The sequence below is a fragment of the Malurus melanocephalus genome, unplaced genomic scaffold (assembly GCF_030028575.1).
Source record: "Malurus melanocephalus ecotype Western Australia unplaced genomic scaffold, MMel_1.1 scaffold_35, whole genome shotgun sequence".
Taxonomy (NCBI): domain Eukaryota; kingdom Metazoa; phylum Chordata; class Aves; order Passeriformes; family Maluridae; genus Malurus; species Malurus melanocephalus.
Genome location: NW_026623267.1, coordinates 1879283 through 1899173, shown reverse-complemented (window position 1 = coordinate 1899173; position 19891 = coordinate 1879283). Strand labels below are relative to the sequence as shown.

Here is a 19891-nt window from a genome sequence, read left to right as displayed (position 1 = left end):
AGCAGGAACAGATACAAGTATCTGTATTGCGAACAGGCATTGACAGCTGAGGCACGCTCTTCTCAGAGACTCTTCTTCCACTGCAGTTACCTCATGTCAGCTGCAGAAATTGCAGGACTTGACAGAAGAGTTTGCTATTTTGTTACCCCTCTTCAGGGAGAAAGGTGTATTACAGAAACAAGTGTTTGTAGTTCTTAAGTGTTTCATATATTTTAACAGACTTGAGTATCTTAAATACTTAATTTTATTTATTGTACATCATTGTGGTTTTTAACTCATTCTACATCTATGTCATTATTCTATGAAGATCTGAGTCCTAGCAGGACTGAAAATACCACCACATAAAAAAGCTTCTKCTATACTGACAGAATAATTTGCATTTCCCTGTCCAACAATTTGAAACTACTTTCTCATAAAAATACTTATTCTTTAAAAGATTTGCTCACTTCAATCTTACAAGATTCCTGAGATAGTGGGCACTTGTTTTTTTGACATTGCCCTAAATATTTGGCCAAAAATAGTGCAAGTACTATTGATGCAAACAGGAAGCTTGTTGTTATARAAGGTTTTATTGTGTCCATCTGAGTAAAACCTTCTTTTCCATTCTGGTGACAGTCCATCACCACCCATGTCAGACAGTGACATCTGGGACAGTGCCAGCTGTGCCAGCTGTGGCTGAGCGCTGTTGAATGTCTGTCTCTGATGGGGYATCTGTCGGATGTGACTGCTCCCAAGCCCCAGACTTCACTGCATGCACTGCGTAGTTCAGGCTCGTGCTCTCCATCCAGCTCCAGGAGCCCGAGAGCGGATTATACAACATCCCATTCACGGTCTTGACTGAAAAGCCATCTAGGAAAAAAAGAAACCTTATAAAGCAACTGATGTTCTTAAATATTGTAAGTCGTTCCAAATCAAGCTCTGTAGAACAGCAAGTGAGAAACATGCTTCTGCCTCTGGGCTGGGGAGGAAGCTGGCCTTTGTCAGACAYCCTCACATGCAGTGCCACTGGCATCGCTGGTGACAGCAGGTCCTGCTCCTGGCAGGGGCTGCAACAGCTCTGTGCCAGGCCCAGCACCACCAGCAGCTACAGGGCTCTGCTGGAAACCCCAGCCTCACACCTCCACATCTGGGTGACTGGTAAGGTTTTCTGTASGTGGAGACATGCTGCAGACTGGCATCACACGCTCCAAAATCAAAATCTGAGTACATCTTTGGAAGGATTCTGCAGATTCCCTTCTGGGATGGAAAAATCTAAGAAAAAGGCACAGGAATGCCATCAAGGACTCAGTGCAAATAAAGAGCGATTTATCACTCCTGGCTGAGTAGCATTCAGTTCACAGCATGGATTACTGTGTCCCAGCACGATACAGGATGGAAGGCAGAAAACAAACACCCTATCGAAGTAAATCCCTTCACCTGCTTCTCCTTCCAAAGGAAGAACTGAAAGAACTACCAGTATGTGAACCAGTATTAGTCATATTCCTTATGGCATCACTGCAAAGTGCCAGGAAAAGACCTTGCCAAGAGAATAGCTCCACTCATACCTGAGCCTCTTTGCAGTGAACTAGAACAAAGTGAAATATTTGGTGAGAGGGCTTTAAAACATCTGCAGCGAAGAAGGGCAATAGGCAGAAGTCTTCCCAGCTCAGTGCTTTGTCTATTTTAAAAGCAAACAAACCAGGGTAATTCAATTAGAAATAAGTAAAATCAGTATCACAGAGTTGCTCAAGAACTGTCTAATGAATCTGTGGTRGGTTTCATGTTCACATTTTGGAAGAAATCTTTTAGTAACATAATATGAATAGAGAACATGGTGCAGCAAACCAAAAATAAAAAGGCCTYCTCCCAAAGGAAAGGAAACAAACAATGCAATGGCAGCAATGCAGCCCCAGAGTGCCAACGCAGTTATTTCCTCAAACCTGACCTAAAGCACATGGACCACTTCAGAGCATACATTCTGTCACCAGAACACAATGGAAAACATTGGACTTTTTTTTATTTAGTCTATTAAACAGAGGACAGCTGCAACAGTGATTTCATTCAAGTAATCACTGCATTCTCAGGATTCCACTTAATTTATTTTGTGCAGAAAGCAGCAGTGTCTTTAAACCAGGGATCGTACCCTTAATATACGATGGTTAAGTCAAGCAGAAAAAGCTGTGTATTGTTGCTAGCACTCGCCCCGCCTAACTTATCCTCTTCTCATTTCTACAGAGACCATTCAGATAGATATCTCTGCATTCCCACCATCTGGCCGGAAACTTACATGATTCCAGGATGCGCTCCAGCTCTTCAGGGGGAACAAACTTCTCCCACTCATGTGTTCCTTCTGGTACAATGTCCATTATTTTTTCTGCAACCACAATTCCCAGGATATAGGACAATTGTGTTTTATTGATGGTTGTAATGAATAAAGAACCTTCAGGCTAATTAAAATATTAAAATGTTCAATTAGAAGAATTTTTTTTTTAATTGTAAATTCAGTCACATTAAGACAGATAATTTGTCTATGTCAGTCTACACAATGCAAATATAAGTAATTTCATCCCAGGACAGATATTTATGAGTATAGCATGTTAATACAAGAAAGAATATAATGTTCTAACAGTATGACTCAGGAGTCTTCAAAGAATCAACATAATCAGATCTTGGGTGGCCTAGCACCAATTTTCTAGCTCAAAGAACACCTAGAAAAGTCACTTAAAAGGTTTCCTGCCCAGAAAATGGATAAATAAAAGATATTAAAGCATATACAATACCTATTGTTAAAAAAAACAAACCCCACAAAAAAAACCCATGAAGAAAAAAATCAAAACARAACCACAAACCACTTTTTTAATTGAAACCAAAGTAAAATGTGAAATGCTTCCTTAATTTTTGAGAATGCTGAATGCCATGCCATGCTTGTTTTAATAATTACATGGACAAAGAAACAAAGCCAGAAACAAATTCTAAGTCCTTAAAGGACTGTTTGTTAGAAGTAAGGGATAATTTCTTTGTCCCCTAACAGGCTAAGAATTAATAGYGCATTCCACTGAAATAATTATATTTCTTCTGATGACCAGAAAGAGATTAAAGAAAAGCTGCCACTTGTGTACTGAGCCTACCATCYATYTTTGCAAATGAACTAATATCAAGAWGAATAACTACCTCATTATCTCCGAAGCCTAACTAGGAACCCTTAAAAGCAATCCAGGATCTTATCTGATGTGATGCTAGTGCTGGAATAAAATTCTGTGTTAGAAACATCATTACAGAGTTCYCATGCAGTCTGAGGCACAGCTGTCCATCCACAGCAGCACTGCCACATTTTGTCACACCTGCATGAAATGAGATGCAACCAGATTTCTTAAGGTTCTGACAGAATGCAACCCTGCAATGCTAGGTAATGCTTAACACTTTTCTGAGGCTGAATTGGGGAAATAAATTACCCCTAACTTTAGTTACTGAAGTTGGGAAGACGTATTTGCATAATTGAAGAGTGGAAGGCACTTCTAGAACATGTTTCAGACACAGTGAAGAAATGTGTGCAGATGTGTTTTCATACTCCTTTTTAAAAACCACAATAATAAAAGAGAATAAAAATTCCCAATAATGAAAGCAACTCTCTTACCTTTAACACCTGAGAGCAACACTTGATAAACGTTTCAAGGTCAGCCACATGCTCCACTACTTCAGAAGCTACAATTACATCAAAGGTTTCCATAGACTCTTCCACAATCTCCTCCAGTGAACTGGACTTGTACTGTATTCTCTTGGCCAGGATGGGATCAAATGACTTGTGCCGATCYGCTGTTCTAATGTTGTCCTCCACAGGATCAATTCCAGTAACTGAAGCTCCCAGTCTACCTAAGGGCTAATAAAAAAGAGTGTAATTTATTCTCAGCATGAAAACAATTTACTTAAAGGTTTTTGAGACTTTGCAATGTACATACAAGATGCAGAAAGCATTCATCAGAGAACAAGACAAACAACAATAAATGATGAGCTCTGATCTGGCAGTTTTATTTTAAACGTTTATTAAAGCAAAAACACCATTAGACTTGGGAGAGGTGGTGCTAATATAAAATTATATTCTGGACTATACACACATGCAAATTGTCTTTTAAAAATAATTTGTTCTGAATCCATTTTGTTACACCAAATAAAGATTTCTTCCACTACTACTCTTTGATAAAGGAAAAACAAAGGGGGAAAATCAACACAGTAATTAAAGGGGGGAAAACAATGCCATATTTAATTACTGTCATTACTTTCTTCAACATCCACCTGTAATGGTAAATCCTCATATCTTTTTAATGGTTACTTAATATATGATTATCTCTGGGACTTTCTCACTGCTGAGAACTAAACACTGATGTTTACTAGGATAGCATCAGCCTTGGCTGTCACTCAGGTTTCTCCAGTGTCTTCTTACTCCAAGGTTAACACCTCAGTCATCACCTCTTTTGAAACTGAAACAGGCTGCAGAACATGACCACATGTATGATATTCCAACCTGAAATTCACCGGTTGTTCAGCCTGAGAAGGTGATGTGGCACACCCGTTTTGCCAGCATTGTTGGAGAGACCCTTYTCACAAGACAAGATTTTGCTCAAAAGAGAAAAATAAAAGAAAGAAAACATGGGAGAGATTCAGGTCCTCTTGTAACACCTCACTTCAGATGCTGATGAAGTTCCCAGAGTAAGTCAGCCAGATATGTAACCCTAAATTCACAAACCATCCCTAGTCTGCTGATGGGACACAGCACTGTTCAGAGCCTGTGTGGAGAGTGTTCCACCACAAACAGTAACTTCTCAGCCCCAAGTTTGTGCAGACTTCTCTAGAAGCAGCTGTAACATCAGCCCCTGTACCACAGGAATCTCTACTGACACAAGAGAGCAATGTCTTGGGTGCTTGTGGTTATTCCATGCATTTCCCATGAGATCAAATCAAAGGTGAGAATCCCCACCCTCATGCAAAAAACTGAAGATAAGCAATTCAAAGAAATGAATGCCTAAGGACAAGTTTATAACAAGAATTACTTATTTGATAGTGAGGATGTAGTGAATCAAAGTATTCATGCCAAGACTCATAAAGAAAAAAAAAGAAAACTAAAGAAAGAAATACTCAAGGACTTTTTCATCTTTCRTCCCCTCACCTTTTCTTTATAGTGCTTGAAATCTTGTTTTCCTGATGAACCTCAGAATTTTAGAATTTCTCATTACCATCTCCCTCATTCCSTGTAAACCACCACCACTGTGCTAGMCAAATAATCYAAGGGCTTTACCAGAGTGCACTGCACTCTACTTAGTAACTAATACAACATAGAAAAGGAACTCCTTGGAGGATTTGAAATTAAGCAGTACAATCAGTACAGCAATTAAAATACTTTGCATGTTTTCTACCAAGRAAACACAGAGCACACTGTTTCTTACCTCACTGAGCAGTCCTCCACCACAGCCCACGTCAAGAATCTTGATTCCAGAAAGTGGACTTCCCAGATGATAATTACTACTCATGCTCAACAGACTATCTCTGAAAGAAAAGTGGTGTGATTAAGATCGAATCCAGAAGGTGCTTTAGTAGATACAATATGTAATTATCTTAAATACTGGCAAYTGGTTTTCTTTTACAATATTTTCCGAGGTTATGAATTATTATGAAGTATTAAAAAAATGTTTTCAAAATCATACCTAATAAATGGCACTCTAATATCATTCATAGAATGAAGGGCTGCATATTCTCCTTCTTCATCCCACCATTTATGTGCAAGGAGCTGGAATTTTTTCATTTCCTTTGAATCCACTGATGAGTGTGAAGTGCTGAAAGGTCTCTTCACAGTGAACCTAAGTAATGAAAGCTAATTGTCATCAAACCAATATCACTATTTCATGTCAGCTGAAATATGGGAAAAACAAATACCGCATCAGAAAATGCAAAAAGGTAAAACTCTTGCTCCTTTAGAGACTCMAACTATACTTGTTTAGTATCGTACAGATATAATACACTGTATGGGTAACGCATCTTCCCAAGCAGATGGCTGCATGCCTGTATTTTTTGAGTTGGTAATTAGTAAAACAAGAATGGGCCACAACAAACATTTAAACGTGTGAGATATAAAAATGGCTCCACATGACACTGTCACGAAGACAAATTAAATTGTTACAGAAAAGGGTAGTCGTTATCACACAGGATTATTTTAGATACACTACTTACGTGCTGCTTTTCACTTCAGCCAGAGTGACAGGCAAGATACTACTGGATTTCAGTTGTATTTTCCTGTTGTAGTCCTGAAGAATATTTCTCAGACCTGTCTGAAAAGACAGATCAGCATGGTCATCTGCATAAACAAAAGACAGACAAATGGAAAACATCAGCTTTRCAAGAACTCAGCAGCAAAACACATAGTAACAGTGCTGCACTAGCACAATACTTTGCACACTCACTCACTATTGTACTTAGAGAGTCGAGGATTAAATAAAAGAATGTATGCTAGTTCACCACCCCCGTACTCCTCAAATGATGTACAATGCCATGTTTCAGACTGAATGGAAAAGAACTTTTTAYGCAACTGAAATATTTCAGTTAGGGTGCATTTCCCCAAAATGTTTACTCTGACCATAAGCTGTGCACACAYCAAAACATACAGCAGCACTGGCTTTATTATGTATTGGAATGAGAAATATACAGAAACACACTCATTTTGCATTGTACAAACTGATAAGGATACCCAAGCAAAAAAACCCTCACGGACGGTGCACAGACAGGCCACGAACACCATCCTGCAATCGACTCCTGCTTGGACGACGAAGGGCTCTCCCTAGCCCAGCGAACACTCGCTCACACAAACAGCCGCTGTCTGGTCACCAAGAGCCCCCGAATCCCAGCAATGCCTCACTGTACCCAGAGTAAACCACCCCTTGAAGAAGRTTTTAGGCCGGAGTGAGCGATCTATACACCGCGAGCCTGCAAAGGAGGCGGTAGGGGAACACCACTTTCCCAACGGGCCGACACTGAATGACTGGGGATGCCATGGGACGCGGCCGGGATCTGCCGGACACACGCGGGGCCGCCGCCGGCGGCAGGTTTGCGGGGCCCGTCTGCGGCGGAGCCGGCCGAGCGAAGCCCCGTTACACCGCCCCTGCCGCCGGCAGCGCCGGGGCTCTCCCGCCCGCTCTCCCGCCCCCGCCCAGCGCCCGCTCACCACCCGCAGCCCGCCGGAGCCGCAGGGCACGGCTGAGGGCTCGGGCCGCCCGGCAGCCCCACATCGCCGCGGCCGCCGCCGCTCTCGCCCCGCCCCGGTCCGCGGCCAGCACCGCCGGCTGTCTCGCTGGGCGGGCGCCGGGAAGGTTCCGCACGGCGCTGGGGCCGGTGCGAATGCCAGCCCCCACGGTGGTACTCGTCACCTGGAGCACGTCTGCTTAAAMGTGTGCCCCTTACTTTCGTGTCCTGGAACACGGAAACACCCGCAAGCAGAGACTCGTTCGGCTGACACAGTGACGAGCCCATAGCTTTCAATCCGTTTCATTCCCAAGAAACACACCGGGCCTGCAGGGGACGGCACAAAGTACGAGACTCCTCGCTTGGAGCAGGCTCGGCAGGGAAGCGGTGCCAGCAGCCGGCACTGCGCCGCTGCTGCGGCCTGGAGCAGAACTCCTTGGTTCCAACATGGCCAGGTCTGAGGCAGGCTTCCTCTTGGGAACTATCCAAGCTGGCTTGCCGCTGCCTCTGTCAGARGCTGCCGTGTCACGGGATGCAGACCAAGTCCAGGCTGTGGCCCAGGAGGAAGGCTGCCTTCCTYCCCTSCTCCCTCGCAGGCACTGCTGCCCAGGGCCCCGAACTGAGCTTCGGGTGAGCAGCCCTGGCTGTTCAGGGCTGACACACACAGCGAGCCTCTCCCTCAATGGGAGCTCCAGGATTTTCAAATCCCCGTGGTGAGCTAGTTTAACATGCTTAAAATGGAAAATAATTAAGGCAGTTTTTAAAAAGATTCGTTTTCTAACACTTTATTGAGCTGCAGGTCCAACAAGAAAGCCCAGTGAAGCCAAAGCTGGCTGGAAGGAAGCAGTGCAGAGCCAGGCAAAGGTAAGCCGGGAAAGCAGAGCTGACAGCACTCCTTGCCAGGCTGATGATCACACGCCGGGTTTCTGGCCTGGCTGTGCGGACACTGGCATCCGCAGGCAGGAGGCATGGCCTGCAAAAGCCAAGGGCAGGAGCATCCTCCAGGCTGCAGAAAGTTTGGAATGATATAACCAGCCCTGGTTTGACTTTCTCTTCCCTCTAGTGTCAGCCTGCTTTATTAACTGATCTTGTTTGGTGCTACAACCCTCACTGCTTGCAATCTGCCTGTTCATGGGTCTTCTGTAAATACAGTATATTTCATGTAGTGGTTGAAGTTTGGATTTTTTTCTTTTTAAAGCTAAATAAGGTCTGCTGAAAGGGCTTTACAAAACTTGTCTCAACAGCAATTAAATATATGGCAAACCTGCTTACTATATACCTGCCTCACTTTTGTACTCACCTGCTTTCTATCCAACAAAGCTTACACTGCACTAGAGTTAAGAATCATTAATAGCACCACAGAGCTGAAAAAAAGAGCTCCAACAAATCCTTTATAGAAGGCTAGAATGGTCTCCTTAAGAAACCAAACTAAGCCTTCCTTCAAAGCAGGCATGCGCACATTATTCAGCTTAGTACTTGTCATTCATTTAGCAAAGCAAACACAAAATCTGAGCGAGAGAGCCAAACCTTACATTGCCATTGCTTTTATATTTGTGATTTCAAAATCAATTACAAGGAATTAAAATACATGCACACTGGCAAGTATTCCACCTAACAGGATAAGATCATTTCAAACTAGAAGTAGCTATTCCATGACACAGAGCCTCAAAGACATAAGTTTTTGTTGTGTCATATTTCAAAACAAGTGTTATTGCTTGAGTCTTTAAAGTCAGAATATTTTTAACGAGCTACTCTTTTTTGACCAATCCATGGCYACAGCTAATTCTTGCTTTTCCATGGTGTGTCCGGCACCTTGGGGCCCATATGGACATTGGCTTGGTTGTATTCAGAACAATTTGCATGGAAATCATTGTTCMTTTGATTCCACACCATCCCTTATATATTAAAAGTTTCCAAGGGAAATGCCTCTAAATGTCATGTTGCTATATGACATTCAAAATCCTATGTATTGCTTTCCCRTAGTGCACTGAAATGTGTTTGCAGCATTCATTTAAAAATGACACTTTCCCGTTTTGTATGTATTTGGACATTTGAGGATCACTTCAGATATATGGAATTAAAAGAGCTGTTGATATTTCAGCCTTTTCTGGTGAAAGACATTCCTAAGAGAGTTTTCAAAGCTCACAGAAGTCCAGTGCATGTGATGCTGACAAGAGTACCAACATGTATTTGATTACTCAGTGATGAGTAGGCCGTTACAGTAAAATTTCTGAAACAGTTAAATACAGAGATCGTATGCTCTTTTTATTGGCATACAGTCACTACCCATATAAGTGCATTTGTGTCAAAAAAATAATTTTCATATTTACAGGAAGTGACAGAATTCCAGTTGTTGGCAGAGTATATAAAGCTTTTCATACACAATCTTTTTTATTATTAGACASAGAATATAAAATCTGAACTGAAAATCAAATTCAATGCATCTTGGAAACTGTATTCCTCAACAGCTTTTCTTATTTCTAGTTTCTTTTTGTCTGTCACCAGACATCGTTCTAGGACATCTGAACTGTTATGCTACTTTTACAAATATTCCTCACTCTTACCCAGAGCCAAGAGTGTTGTGAGTTTGGATCAATACATAGCTATTTATATTTCTACCATTGCAAGTAAAAGTCATGTGTTGTAAATTATGCGTTATTTTGCTAATAAATATGGCTGCTTACTCTGTGTGAAAATATATAATTGAGGGGGTGTTATAATTTATAACTGATTATTTATCTGTAACAGTGTTTTGATAAACATGCAYGTATTCACTAGCTTGCTTATTAAACACATTTTAACTGATGCAGTTTATTTCTGCATCTTATTTATGAAAAAAATTACAGTGGAAAAAAGCTGCATAGCTGAATTCTGATTTAGTTAAGTGGATTAATCTGTTCATTAAGACATGCTTTGCAAGTTGCCTGTACTAGAATAATTTTTTCTTAGATGATACAGCCAATCAAAAGGAACTTACTTTGATGTTAAGCCTTTTGCCTTTTTCACAACTGGTGTCATACCATCCCTTTCAGAAAGAACAGATCTCTCCCTAAATTAATGTTCTTCTGTAGCAGTCACTGGCCTAGAGTTGGGTATTGTTGCTTTGTTTTTACTATTTCACACTCTTGTTTCTAACAGCAATAGTCAATTTCTTAAGTAGGAACTCAATGACCTTTCTTTATGGTAATATTAAAATCAAAAATTTAGTGACATTGCTAATACATCAATGTATTAGCTTTACAGGAGTCACAATTCTTGTCGCACTAAGAAAAAAACACCTTGAATATCCACTATACATTTAATGCACATGCCAAAATGTAAAGTTAACCTACTGCCAGTTTTCCGATGTGTAGTGAGTGACATTTATAAATGCATTTCATAAAAACATCTAAAATTCTGAGACGTGTAATATCCCTGAACATCCAAAGATCTCTCTGAAAACTGGGTGAGGAATATAGTTCCAGAGCTTAAGACTGCCACATGAGATCAGTTAGTCCCACATATTCCTAATGGGGTTCAGTCTGTTTAAGTATAGCTTGTATTACAGTGACCCATATTTTACACACACAGCATTTAGTACTTGCTAGACCCCSCAAAAAATATTAAAAATCTATTACACATGAAGAAAAATAAGATGTCTTTTCTCTGTTCTTCCACACCCCCAATAAAGTGTCATCATGTCCATGGATTACATGTTCTGACAAGTGTTTCACATTAAATCTTTTTCAAGTACTTTAAAATTTTGTTATACCAAAACAGCTGCCTCTTCTTTTTTTAAAGTACTTTCTACCATTTAACACAAAATTCAGGTGCAAGAATTTTAAACAAAAAATGAACTAAAGAGCTTTATTGACATCACAGTACATTCAATAGTAATTTTAAGAACATTACAGCTGAAAGAGAATGGCCTGTTTTATAGTCTTAATAAGCACTACCGTTTTTGAAAAAATGTAATACAAAGAAATCCTATTAGGTATTTAATTCTGAGCAGCATTTGGAAAAAATACACCTATTTACAGATAAAAAAAGGATTCTGGTTTCACCTACATAGCCACAATGTGCCTCTATAATGAGACAAGCCTTTTATAACTCATGGAATTTTTAAATGTCATAGCACTGGTGCCATAAATTCCTCAGCGTTTACGACGAAGAGGAGTTGCTGATCTGAAAAATAAAGGAAAAGGGGGAAAAAGTTAATTGGAAAAAATAAAAGACCCCCAAACCCACACACACTTTAGGCTTAGTAATTAATAGTTTTAAAAGATTTTCCAAAGTTATTTTTGCCTAAGACAAAAAGTTTAATAAATACCATACTTTATTAAAAAAGTTCATATGTCGTACACATGAAGATGAATATAAAAAAACTTTAAAAAGTCAGACAAAATACTTAAAAAGTATACTACCTTGATCGTGACTTAGACTTGTGTTTGCGGCTTGCCTTCTTACCAGACCTTTGAGATTTCTCCATGGAGCATGACCGAATATGCTTCGATTTCTTAGCCTTCTTTTCTTTACTGCTTCCTGGTGATTCAGAACTACTCCTTGCACTAGATTCAGAGCCTGATCGTTTTTTGCTATCTTTGGTAGTAATTTTTTTGCTTTCTTGTCTGGAATCCTGTCTTATTATTTTCACACATATTGAATCACTGCGAGAGAAAGTTCTTTCGCTATCTCTTTTTCTCTTTAATCTACTGTCATCATGATTGCCAGCCTTACTTTCTTTTTCCTCTTTTTTGGGCTTATCTTTTCTTTTTTCCTGATCTTTCTCCCTTTCTCTATTCTTTTTTCTGTCTTTATCTACACCTCCACCCTGCTCTTTCTTCCTTTCTTGATCTTTACCCTCACTTTTATGTTTGTGCCTATTTCCAGTAGGGCTTCTACGCTGGTCCTCGGCTTTACGCCTGTCCCTGCTCCTGCTGCGGCTCGCACGGTTGGCTCGCCGGTCTCTTGAGCRGCTGCCACTTCTACGCCTATCCCAGCTTCTCTCTCTTGAAGGACTCCGATTTCTCCGCCTCTCCCCCCTTTCAGCACTATGATTTCTACTAGATCTTCTCCTTTCCCTTATTTTCTCCCTGCTCCTACTCCTCTCTCTCCTGTTTCTGTGGGAGTAACTCCTGCTTCTACTGCGCCTAACCTTATGTGATGGAGTCCTACTGCGACTGTGTCTCTTCTTCCTTTTGGGAGAGGAAGAACGTGAAGAGCTGCGACTACTACCTGAGCTAGTGCTATAGGATGAACTGGAKACTGTGCTGCTACTGCTACTGCTCCTGCTATTGCTGCTGCTGCTACCACTGCTAGAGCTTCTTGACCCACTCCTTCCTGTCCTCTCTTTACCCTCTTTCTTGAGCTCTGTGTCAGGTGCAATTACATTTGGAGATCTTTTCTTTTCATGAACCATATCTGCTTCAATTTCTTTTGCCTCCTGTGATGTTAAGTTACTATTTTGTTCTTTGTTGAGAAATTCATTCATCTCTTTTGAAACTTTTTCATTTTGTAGCTTTTCTTCTGAAAAAACAAGTACACAGAAGATGCAATTAATTTGGAGCAGAATGTCAGTAATTTCCACCCCATTACTTTGACAAAACCAAATTTCCAAGCACCTTTCATAATACTTATAATTAAAACACTGCCACCATACCAACTACTTACCAAACCCTCATTTTATTTCCTTGTGATTCTAGAAAAATGGTCCTCTTGGGTTTAGAAAAAGTGTAGAGCCCAGATATTTTTAGAAGTTCGTGATGTCATTTCATGTTTCAGTGGTTTAAGATTAAGTTCTCAAACAAATATCCTGGAACACAGGAACTCCCGAATTCATCTATACTCAAAACCTTTTCCTTTTGCAACCTTTCTGCACACCTAATTGTCACCTTCTTTCTACAACACTCCTCTACAAGTACTACTGCTTTCTTCCTGCCTTTCTCTCAGCCTTATTCATCTGGGTTTGAGGATTACTGTCTGGTCTGAAGCAGTTGTATTTCTCCATAGTGAGACCCTCAGAGCATTTTCCTGAAGTTTCCAAAATAAAAATTTCTATTCAAGCTAGGATCCTTTGCATCACTGGCCAACTTTATCTCCCCATTTTCAATTGAACCCAGAAAAAATAACTGACATACAACATTTTTAGCCCTAAAATGGCCTTTTGATGTGGGGCATCATTTCCTGMGTTAATTTTGGGAATAAAACTGCATCCAGAAACCCATAGTGATCCAAATGGCAACTGATAGTCAAATTTAAGCCAGAAAACAATTCCAGCTGGTTATTAGGCAATACAAGCAGAAGCCAGTGTATGTTAGAAGATGCTGTAATGCCCATTAGAAATCTTCTGCCTTTCCAAAACAAATGAGACTCTGCATTAGCATTCTTCAGTATTTTGCATGTRTAGAATCAGCTGCTTTACACTATATGTGTACTTCTGCAAACCCATAAACATGTCTCCACATTGACATCTGGCTTCCTTAGTATTTACATATACTAAGTAGTAAACTTTATACAGCAGCACAATAAGAAGACATTATTGACGTGATTTACCTTCTAGCTGTTTTTCTAGTAGTAGTTGCTGTTCTCTCTCTTTTCTCCAAAACGCTTCCTGTTTTTGCCTTATTCTGTGTCGTAATTCCTCATCATCAGTATCAGATGATTCAGAGCCTCTGTCACTCCTCTCATCTTCACTGTCTCCTGATCCATAACCACCCAGTCCACCTGCGTGCATAAAGTCCAGTCTATCACGAGGAAAGATTAAGCTTTGTTCTTAATACTTCTGTGAGGCAAAGAGGACAGTAACACTGCCCTTCCTTCACTTCCTTGTCTCTGAAGAAGTCACTTTTTTCTGGTAAGTGCCAGTGTTGTTTGCCAGTGTGTTCAAGGCCCCTSTATCTGTATTGATGCTCACTGTCTGGTTCTACTCCTTCTGGAACAGCTTGTCTATTTTCAGCAAGCAACCACTGTGACCATGGTACTTTTTTCCATGGTATGGAAAGGCAAAAAAGCTCCCTGTGGAGACTGTAACAGTGCCTGCCTCTGTATCAGCAACCAGACAGAAAATGCATGGGATCTTTCCCACAAGATATCTCTGAAATTACTTCAGCTGCCTCCATAGTCCAAGGCTACAGAAATTCTGAATGCCATTATCATTTTTTTCATATGATTTAGAAAACACTGCACTTTGAAATGTATGGAGATGGAATAAAAATATACTTTCTTCTCCTCCAGAGGTATTATTAACTATTGGACTGATAAGGATAAAGTCAATTTAAACATCTGACATGGATTGCTTTCAGTCTAAGGTCCTTAGGATCTCTACTGAGTTAGTTCTGAAACATGAATACTTGTGATGATAACATTCAATTAAATTCATCAATATTCCATGTAACGAACATATAACTGATCACTGACACTGCTGCAGTATGCTTTAGATGATAAAAATTATGTTGGGAAAAATCTCTTGCAGTTGTGTCTCAAGCTGGAATTTCAATTGCTCTTTCCTGTGCTGTTTCGGGTAGTATATTATATGGGAGCCTTTGTGCTTAAGTAGCTTTTCAATAGAATAATAATTAAAAAGATTATAATATTTTTATTTACAGACATTCACATTACTCTTCTATCAACTTTGCTGTCTGGTTTGGATGGATCAAAACAGAAGAAAAATATGAAATAATATTCCTCTCTTTGAAGTCTGCAGAGTGCTTCTGAAATTATCATACTTTGAGAAGTAAATTTATTTAAAATTTTTATGTATTTTCAAAATAAGGGCAAGATTCTCATATACTAAATCACACTGCCTAGTCCTTTACTCCAGCAATTATCCCACTTACATATCAGTAGGATCACCTGTGGAACAAACAAAGGTTCTGATAATCACAAAGTTATCAGAAAGTGACCCATACTCCCAGGCAATCAAAATCTAGTTTCAAAATGCAATTTCGAGAAATGCAARGCAAAAGTGAAACTCCCCCTTTAAGCCCTCTCAGAAATAAGGAACATACTTACCGAGTCCAGTGAGGGAAGCCAGTGCACTGGACTGTGCCAGCTGTTTTGCAGGAGCTTTGTATCACATCAACAACAGGAACAACATGTTAACACAAATAGCCACGATTTCATAGTCATGAGTCTATGGTATTGTTAAATCTACTACTATTGCTGTTCTTTGGAGGGAGAGAAGAAACATTAAAAATGCATCATCCATTTATAGCCACTTCTAGATTTTCTGACCATGAAGATTTAGAATTTAACTGCAAATTAACAGTGAACAGAAAAAACAAATATATACTCATAAATCACTTTCCAAGTTACAGCATCTGCACATAATTTTCAACTTCAGTAGTCACATATTTAGATTAACTCTGTTAYGTTAAAATAATTTGTTCTGTAAGTACAATACATGTTAACAGTGAAAGCAAATTAATTACTAATTGAGGACTCAAAGTTCATCTCTTTTCACTTCTGAACAGCTTTGAGATAAAGATGATAGTAGTAAGAAACAGCTACAACTCAAGAGCCATTGACACACAGGTACCGTTTTAACTGAAATGAATTGTATGAAAAAAATGGAATAACTCAAGTAACTCACAATACACTGCACAGGACGACAGTACATGATTACTGGATTTGAACTCTACCAAGTTGGATGCATTATACTGGAATTGTTCTTGAGGGAGAACTATGGAGGTTAAATGTTCTAGAGACATGCAAATACAGAATTTTCGCAGAAAATACTAAAAAGGAAAAAAAACCCCAAAACCCGGCATACCTTTAGTTGCTTTACGGTGAACATCTTTGGCCACATAATAGATTTCTTCATTTGTGACATCTAAGAGAATCTCTGTCAGCAGCATTTTTGTCAGCATCATCTGAATAAAATTGTGTATACAGTTAAAGGCCAAAACATCATTAATAAATTCTGCATTCAAATTATATCCATACAGCTTCACTTCTTTTAAAGACTATGAAAGTGGTCTCCTGCACATTTTATTTAMTGACTTCTTTCAAGAGAAGACTAATGACTGAAAAACCAAAGATGGAAACTGTTTAAATGTGACCTTATTTCACAACTTCCAAGTTTGTATTTTGACTGTGAACTGTATCTGCATGCATTGCACACAGCTATCCAGGGCACTCATCCTAATGTCTAAAATGATATAACAAATGAATATGTAGATCAGAAAAGTACTTAGGCTGATTACAATTTTCTTTCAAATAATAAAGAGCACATTTCTCACTGGTATGCTGCTGGTAAATATCATCAGATGTTACTTACATAACATTTTAACATTATAACATATATAACATTTTATTATTACATATTCACTACAAAAACTGAAATGGTGGTAACTAGTTCTCCAAGTTGTTTTTGTCTGGCCACATGCTTTACAAAAATATATTCATCAAACTTRGAATTCAGAGCCCTAATTAACAAGGATTCAGTTGTACAATTTGCATTAAACTGTATTCCAAAGTATGAAGGTTGTGCAGACACAGTGAAACTGTTCCTAATCTAGGATTTAGGTTTCTAGCATTTCCTTGCACGAATACATTTCCTAAATTTCCTTTCATGGGAACTGAGGTTGAAGCAGAGATTTGAGATGGGTGCATTTAATCACTAAAAGTTTCTAGATATGTGGTAAGTGAAGCAAAACCATGGAATTAATAAAGATCARTGTGAAGATCACAATTATTACATTCTTTCACCACAGTGTTAAAWGTGAGTTATATAACCTATATCCTTGTTTCTAAGAGAAAGAGCATTATGAAGAGACTGCAAATATAGCCCTGTCCTACTGTAAAATGTATACTGTATCTCTATTGACAGTATCAGGAATAGAAAAAGTGATTTACTTCATGATTTACTTTCCRAAAAATATGAGCAGCTAAACAGAAATACTTAGTGAGAACTACATTATTAATACCATTTGATACTCCTTTTCTTCTTCTGTCATTTCTGGTTCACTTTGCTCCTCTTGAGGAGCTGGTGATGGACTCCTGCTGATTTTCCCAACACTTACAGCTTCTGTGTTTTCAGCATCTTCATCTTCCTCATCACTGTCCTACAACAACAGCATCATACATTTCAGGAAAAACTTAAATATCAAGCTCTTTAGTTTCTATGTGCAATTGTCAACTTCATTTATTTTGTACTGAAATCTGTATTTCAGTTATCATAAAACAATTTATTTTCTCCCTTCCTAAAAAATATGCAGGTACCTCTACCCACACACACTAAGAAAATACTTAGTTGTCAGTTCCCTGCCAGACATGTACTTTGAACTACAAACGAGATAACAGCTAAAAGTGAAAGCAATGCAAGGTTTCCTAAATTGACTCAGTTTAGCAAATACAGGTATCTGAATTTTTTTCAGCTGCTGATTTACAATTCTGACTCTCAAAGGCTCTGTATGTTTAAAAAAAGGCCATTTTTATCCTTATTTCTTTGCTACTACAAATCAAATTATATACCTCTACCTCTCAGCTATTAAAACCTTCAAACATCACGTAATTATCAACACAGCAGCAGCTTAACCTTACTTAAGGCAACAAAACCTTGTGTGAGGTAACCAGGAATAYAGTCTCTTCTTTGAAGGAACTAACAAGTTGATACCTTTCAAGAAATACAAACCTGAGCAAAAAACAAACCCTTCTACTTACAAATTTACTTTTCTGAGGTAACCGTGGGCCATCCCCTTCTTCAGCCTCCTCACTTTCCTTTTTTTCTTTTTTTGACATCTGTGAACGTTGCTGCTCCATTCTCTCTTTTTCCAATTTTTTCTGTTTTTCTCTTTCCATCTTTTCCAGGCCCTCACGAATCCAGGCAGGCAGAGTTCTACGCTTCACAGCATCTACATAAGCAAGGTTTACAGTTTTGCAAGATGAAAAAACCTTCCCCCCAAAAAAGGAACAAAAAAATCCCCCAAAACCAAGAAGGAGACCCCCTACCCCCATCAAAACAAGTCCCACATCTGATTGTGGGAAAAAAAACCCATTTACAATGGCTTTTTCTTTCCCTGCTCTTTTACTGTCTATTAAAAAGAAAGRAGTCTTCAAATGTGGGAATTCTTTATAAAACATAGCTTTTAGATTTTTTCATTAAGGAGTGGTTAACATGTACCAATCTGTGGAGGCTCCTGCTTCACAGGCATCGCAATAGGTGAACGYTGTCGATCTCTGAACGAGGGTCTTTCCCTTCGATTTTGAGTAGGTGCAGGAGGTGCTGGAGGACCTGGTGGCCCTGGTGGTCCTGGCTGCCAATAAGGTGGATGAAATCCACCTTGAGGTGGACCAAAAGCAGCCCCATGCTGAAAGAGTAATGCAGTTTATTTTTCTTCACATGGTAACACTAAATGCAGCATGTGAGCAAGTTGGTCTACAAATATCCATGCAAGTAGGAATCCACGATTTCTAGGCTACTGAGATCTCTCAATCCCTTTTACTGTGGTCCCCAAGAAACAAGTTTCCTTTAAATATTTAATCACTAAASTTAGACTTAGGTAGGGATACTTAACAAACCTGAAAAGGCCTCAACCAATCTCCTTTCACACTGTGTTAAACACCAAGCCCTATAATCACCATCTATCTCCATCAGATCCATGCCAGCTTAGCATCAGAGTATGCAGTCAAATGAAGAGTGTACAAAACTAAGATTTAAAAGTCTACCTGTGTTAGCAGTCTTAACTACAGCATGAGAACAAAAATTTAAAGTTCAGCCTTTTATTRCATAAGAATTTTGCACTGTGCACTTTCCAGTAATCCTTCACATACATTATTAATATAGCAGATTAAAAAATTAAATACACTAATATCCAATTTTAGTACAGATCCTGGGTTCTGGGCAAGCTGTATATAATCCAAAAGTCCTAAGTCTTGAGGTATGAGGAGACTGGTATGTCTTGAGGTATGAGAACAAAAACATGAGGAGTTTTTGTTCTAATATTCGTTGCCCAGAAGTGCCTGATGAAACTATTTAAGAGACTGTTTAGGAAAAAGGGTACAGCATCAAATAGTCTACTGAGTATTTAAGTCACTAGTGYTGAAGCACTCTCCACTACAATTTCAGGTTAAGCATCTCTCTTTCAGTCATTGCAAAACAGGTTTTCCGTAGTATTTAGAGAAGCTAATTTAAAGAGTTTGTCCCATGACAGTAAAAAAATTATCATGAGGTCATGTATTGGAAAATTATTGATTCACTATTTAATACTGCTGAACATAAGAATTATAAGAGAAAAATAACCAAGAAGATAAAAAATGGCCTAGAAAATTTTAAAAAACATTTCTGCCCATCTTCCTTTGTATTTGCTTAGGAACAAGAGGTAGGTTTTTAAACAGGTACAGTTTGTCATCTATATCAGGAGTTTTGAAAGAAAAATACTGAAAATAGAGGGAAGATCTGTGTAATGCACTGCTATCATTAGTGGTAAAACCACCTACATCTTTATTATGCTATACAACTTATATGCTAGAATGAAGAAAAAAGTGAATATGGATTTTTTTTTTAGAAATACCATTGTTTATTCAAAGAATCACAGTAGATAGATATGGAAAAGATCAATGGATCATCCAGTCTATCTCCCTGCAAATTCAGGACTTTCCTGTGGTACATTTTCTAGTGTATTTAAACATACCTTTCTGAACTTTATTTTTTTTGACTTCTCCTCCCTTTTTTTTTTTTTAAATACAAAACTACATGATGTTAACTTAT

At 39.0% G+C, this 19891-nt stretch overlaps 2 protein-coding genes across 3 annotated transcripts in view; both read right to left on the bottom strand.

Annotated features, from left to right (window-relative positions):
- Positions 1-550: 550 nt before the first annotated feature.
- COQ3 (coenzyme Q3, methyltransferase) lies at positions 551-7274 on the bottom strand. Of its 2 annotated transcripts, none has more exons than XM_057364103.1 (7): positions 7187-7274; positions 6199-6322; positions 5676-5828; positions 5418-5517; positions 3614-3856; positions 2267-2426; positions 551-849 (listed from the first exon to the last, which is right to left on the bottom strand). In XM_057364103.1, exons 1-7 carry the CDS (start codon positions 7248-7250, stop codon positions 632-634), a joined length of 1062 nt encoding a protein of 353 aa, XP_057220086.1. In that variant the 5' UTR covers positions 7251-7274; the 3' UTR covers positions 551-631. The 2 variants fall into 2 exon arrangements, with proteins under 2 accessions (XP_057220086.1, XP_057220087.1); XM_057364104.1 differs by having other exon boundaries at positions 6199-6292.
- Positions 7275-7989: 715 nt separating this feature from the next.
- The window catches only part of PNISR (PNN interacting serine and arginine rich protein), a 28318-nt gene continuing 16416 nt past the window's right edge, over positions 7990-19891 (bottom strand). The window contains exons 5-12 of the mRNA XM_057364102.1: positions 18305-18491; positions 17845-18035; positions 17109-17246; positions 15953-16052; positions 15193-15246; positions 13735-13905; positions 11607-12708; positions 7990-11367 (exon numbers count right to left, since the gene is read on the bottom strand). Of these exons, the coding sequence (XP_057220085.1) occupies positions 11337-11367; positions 11607-12708; positions 13735-13905; positions 15193-15246; positions 15953-16052; positions 17109-17246; positions 17845-18035; positions 18305-18491 (1974 nt within the window). The 3' untranslated portion in view covers positions 7990-11336. The remainder of the gene's footprint in view (positions 11368-11606; positions 12709-13734; positions 13906-15192; positions 15247-15952; positions 16053-17108; positions 17247-17844; positions 18036-18304; positions 18492-19891) is intronic.